The 5,194-nt window shown below is 44.7% G+C and overlaps 1 protein-coding gene across 1 annotated transcript; it reads left to right on the top strand.

Moving 5' to 3' along the window:
- The first annotated feature begins 594 nt into the window (after nt 1–594).
- Nucleotides 595–1,239, top strand: LOC147791227 (secreted RxLR effector protein 161-like). Its single transcript, XM_087126999.1, has 2 exons — nt 595–799; nt 911–1,239. Exons 1-2 carry the CDS (start codon nt 595–597, stop codon nt 1,237–1,239), a joined length of 534 nt encoding a protein of 177 aa, XP_086983125.1.
- The last annotated feature ends 3,955 nt before the right edge of the window (nt 1,240–5,194 follow it).

The following is a 5,194-nucleotide window of genomic DNA, read 5'->3' as shown; positions in this document are numbered from 1 at the left end:
CCCTACTCCCCCTAGCAGAACAGGGTGGTAGAGCGTCAGATCCAGATCATCATCGGGACGGCAAGATCACTGCTGATGATGATTGGCATGCCCAGGTGGTTTTGGGGAGAGGCAGTCATGACGGTCGTCTACCTCCTCAACTGGACGCTAACGCGAAGCCTTGACGGGAAGACACCACAGAGATATGGTACAACAAGAAGCCTGCGGTATATCATCTCCGAGTGTTCGGCTGCGTCGCGTACATGAAGATTACGCGTCCCCACCTCGCCAAGCTCGATCCTAGGGGTGGACTTTAAAAAGGTGTTTGCATCAGTGGCAAGGTTGGAATCCGTCTGCCTGTTCCTCGCGATCGCGGCACATCACTCCTAGTAGGTCCCCCACATGAACGTGAAGTCAACTTTCCTCAACGGAGAGCTGAAGGAGATCGTCTACGTTCGACAACCACCTGGCTTCATCAACAACAACAACCCTAGCAAGGTACTACGCCTGCACAAGGCGCTCTATGGGTTTTGACAAGCACCACGGGCCTGGAACGCGAAGCTCAACAGTACCCTGTTGTCGCTCAAGTTCAAGTGTTGTGCCTCTGAGCATGGCATGTACACACGCGACCACGACGAACAGATGTTGATCGTGGGAGTGTACGTCGACGATCTCACAATCACTGGAGGCGACATGGAAGTTTTTGGAAGATTCAAGAGTGAGATGTCAAGGACCTTCAAGATGAGCGATCTCGACGCGCTTAGCTACTACCTCGGCATCGAAGTGCAGCAGAATGCTGCCGGCATTACCATTTGTCAAGGTGCGTACGCAAAAAAATTGTTGGACACAGCTGGGCAGGCGGACAGTAACCATACAAGGACGCCAATGGAGGCCCGACTCTAGCTGAGGAAGGTCGGCACTACGCCAACAGTCGACCCCACCAATTACCGCAACATCGTCGGGAGTCTACGCTATCTGGTAAACACACGGCCTAACCTTGCCTATTCCGTTGGATATGAGAGTAGGTTTATGGAAGCACCTAGGGAGGAGCATCTTGTGGTTGTCAAGCGCATCCTGTGCTATGTGGCCGGAACCAGAGGCTGGGATGTGAGACACTATGGAAGAAGAGGAAGGAAGAAACTTGAGCTGGTCGGCTACAGTGATAGTATCATGGCCGATGACGTTGATGATCGTAAGAGCACCAACGGAATGATTTACTTCCTCGAAGGCGGCACGATCGGCTGGCAATCAACTAAATAGAAGGTAGTTGCTTTGTCTTCTTATGAAGTAGAGTACATCGCTGCTTCGATGACGACTACACAGGGGGTCTGGCTTGTGCTGCTGATGGAAGAGTTGATCGAAAGAGAAGGCGATCTGTTAAGGATAGTTGATCGTTCATTATAAGGCAAATATCTAGATATTTGCCTTACATTACGGGTTACCATATTTGCCCTCTTATTAAAGGCAAATATATTGCATTCATTTATTATTCCTTCCTTTTATTACTATTTCCATATTATTTGTAATTTACCATATTTCTGTATCCTGTAAATGATTATAAATAAGAGAACTCTCACCCCCATTTAGGTGTGGTGGATTAATCAAACGTTCACATGGTATCAGAGCCCTTTCGATTTAACAACCCTGATCCTTTCTTCTCTATGGCTTCCGAATCTTCTTATCATCTTCTTCCTTTCAATACTCTAATCCATATGATCACCATCAAACTTTCTTCCTCCAATTATCTTCTTTGGAAAAGCCAACTTCTCCCTCTTCTTGAGAGTCAAGACATGCTGGGCTATGTCGATGGAACTATGGTTCCACCACCTCGCTTTGAACCAGAAACCTCTTCAACACTCAACCCCAAATATTTGGCATGGAGAGCAGCCGATCAACGACTTCTCTGTCTCCTGCTCTCCTCTCTCACTGAGGAAGCCATGGCTGTTGTCGTTGGTCTCTCTATTGCACGTGATGTTTGGCTTGTGTTGGAAACTACGTTCAGCCATCAGTCGAAAGCTCGTGAACTGAGACTCAAGGATGACTTGTAGTTGATGAAACGTGGCACCAAACCTGTTGCTGAGTATGCCCGTGCCTTCAAAAAAATTTGTGACCAACTTCATGCCATTGGCAGACCGGTCGAGGACATTGATAAAGTGCACTGGTTCCTTCGTGGACTCGGCACCGAATTTTCAGCTTTTTCTACTGCTCAGATGGCTCTCACCTCTATCCCCTGTTTTGCAGATTTAGTCTCTAAAGCTGAAAGTTTTGAGTTGTTTCAGCTCTCCCTTGAGTCCTCTAACTCCACTCCTACAGCATTCACAGTCACTAATCGTGGTCGCACCCATGGAAGCCACCCTGCTTCCTTTACCAACCAGCGAGGTCGTTCTTATTCTCACAAAAACAACTCTTCTAATCGAGGACGAACCCACTCAAGTCAAGGTCGTCGACCACCTCACTGCCAAATATGCCGCAAAGAGGGCCATTATGCTGACCGCTGCAACCAACGGTATGTTCGACCTGATTCTTCTCATGCTCACCTTGCTGAAGCCTTTAACACGCCATGTTCTATTGCTGGACCCGATGCTGCTGATTGGTTTCTGGACACTGGAGCTTCGGCCCATATGACTGCCGACCCATCTATTTTGGATCAGTCTAAAAATTACACGGGTAAGGACTCTGTGATTGTAGGAAACGGTGCATCCCTACCCATTACCCACACCGGTACTCTTTCTCCTGTTCCAAATATTCACTTGTTAGATGTCTTGGTTGTCCCTCACCTCACTAAAAATCTTCTTTCCATAAGTAAATTAACGTCTGATTTTTCTCTCTCCGTTACATTTACTAATAATCTTATTACTATCCAGAATCGTCAAACAGGAAGGGTGGTGGCAACCGGTAAAAGAGATGGAGGGCTATATGTGCTGGAGCGCGGCAACTCTGCTTTTATTTCAGCCCTTAGAAACAAATCTTTACGTGCTTCATATGATTTATGGCATGCTCGTCTAGGTCATGTGAATCATTCGGTTATTTCTTTTTTAAATAGAAAAGGTCATCTTTCTCTTACGTCTTTATTGCCTTCTCCATCATTATGTAATACTTGTCAGCTTGCGAAAAGTCATCGATTGCCTTATTCCCGCAATGAACGTAGGTCGTCTCATGTGTTAGATCTTATTCATTGTGATCTTTGGGGTCCTTCTCCCATCAAATCAAATTCGGGTTTCCTTTATTATGTTATTTTTATTGATGATTATTCTCGATTCACTTGGTTTTACCCTTTAAAATTTAAATCTGATTTTTTTGATATTTTTCTTCAATTTCAAAAATTTGTGGAAAATCAATATTCTTCTCGTATCAAGGTATTTCAAAGCGATGGTGGTACCGAATTTACTAGTACTTGTTTCAAAACTCATTTACGTAATTCTGGCATCTACCATCAACTCTCTTGTCCATATACACCTGCTCAAAATGGTCGTGCTGAGAGAAAACATCGTCATGTGACTGAGACTGGCTTGACCCTTCTCTTTCACTCTCATCTTTCTTCTCGTTTTTGGGTTGACGCCTTCAGCACTGCAGCTTATATTATCAACCGGTTGCCTACTCCACTTCTTGGAGGTAAGTTACCCTTTGAACTCCTTTATGGCTACACTCCACATTATGACAATTTTCATCCCTTTGGTTGTCGTGTTTATCCTTATTTGCGTAATTATATGCCTAACAAGCTTTCTCCACGCAGCATTCCTTGTATTTTTTTGGGTTATAGTCTTGCTCATAAAGGGTTCCGCTGTCTTGATCCCGCCACCACTAAGCTATATATCACCTGTCATGCTCAATTTGATGAAACTCACTTTCCTGCTATCCCTAGCTCCCAGACCCAACCTCTTTCCTCTATTCCTATTTCAAATTTCTTAGAACCACATTTTCATCATATTGATTCATCCCCCCCTACCACTTCATCACCGCAAACTCCTCGATCCAGTTCATCCCCGTGTGATATTTGTTCTGACCTTGTAGATGAGTCTGTGCAGGTTGATACTTCTCTTGCAGGTTCCACTTTGCCACCCTCGACTTCTAATTCGACCTCTATTGAACCTCCTGTTGATTTCTCTTCTTTGGGCACTCATCCTATGATCACACGAGCCAAAGCTGGTATATTCAAGACTCGTCATCCAGCAAATCTTAGTATTTTGGGCTCATCTGGACTTCTTTCTGCTCTTCTTGCATCCACTGAGCCAAAAGGATTCAAATCTGTGGCTAAGAATCCTGCTTGGGTGGCTGCCATGGATGAAGAAATTCGAGCATTACAACAAAATGATACTTGGACTTTGGTTCCTCGCCCTGCCAACACCAACATCGTGGGATCTAAATGGGTGTTTCGTATTAAATATTTGCCTGATGGATCCGTCGAGCGTTTCAAGGCTCGTCTTGTTGCCAAAGGTTATACTCAGGTTCCTGGTCTTGACTACACTGACACTTTCAGTCCGGTTGTCAAAGCTACCACTGTCCGTGTTGTGCTTTCTATTGCAGTCACAAATAAATGGCCTCTTCGACAATTTGATGTCAAGAATGCTTTTCTCAATGGAACTCTTATTGAACGTGTTCATATGGAACAACCTCCTGGGTATATTGATCCTCGATTTCCCACTCATGTTTGTCTATTAAAGAAAGCCCTCTATGGTTTAAAGCAAGCTCCTCGTGCTTGGTTTCAGCGTTTTAGCTCATTTCTTCTCACACTTGGGTTTTCTTGCAGTCGCGCTGACACGTCCCTTTTTGTCTTTCATCAGCAATCTAACATTATCTATTTGCTTCTTTATGTTGATGACATTATTGTTACCGGCAACAACTCATCTCTTATTGACAGCTTTACTCGCAAGCTTCATTCTGAGTTTGCTACCAAAGATTTGGGTTCTCTCAGTTACTTTCTTGGTCTTGAAGCTTCACCCACTCCTGATGGTCTCTTTATTAGTCAGTTAAAATATGCTCGAGATATTCTTACTCGTGCTCAGTTGCTCGATAGCAAACCAGTTCACACTCCCATGGTTGTTTCTCAACACCTGACTGTTGATGGTTCTCCTTTTTCTGATCCTACTCTCTACAGATCTCTTGTTGGCGCCCTTCAGTACTTGACTATTACGCGTCCAGATATTGCCTATGCTGTCAATTCTGTCAGTCAATTCTTGCATGCCCCTACTGCAGATCACTTTCTTGCTGTCAAACG

This window comes from Cucurbita pepo, chromosome 9 (assembly GCF_057944985.1).
Source record: "Cucurbita pepo subsp. pepo isolate OVF chromosome 9, ASM5794498v1, whole genome shotgun sequence".
NCBI lineage: Eukaryota > Viridiplantae > Streptophyta > Magnoliopsida > Cucurbitales > Cucurbitaceae > Cucurbita > Cucurbita pepo.
This window is presented reverse-complemented; position numbering and strand designations above follow the sequence as displayed.

Coding starts and splice junctions, on each gene's coding strand:
- LOC147791227 (XM_087126999.1), top strand. CDS start 595: ATGTACACACGCGACCACGACGAACAGATGTTGATCGTGGGAGTGTAC. Junction 800..910: donor CGGCATTACCATTTGTCAAG/GTGCGTACGCAA, acceptor CTACGCCAACAG/TCGACCCCACCAATTACCGC.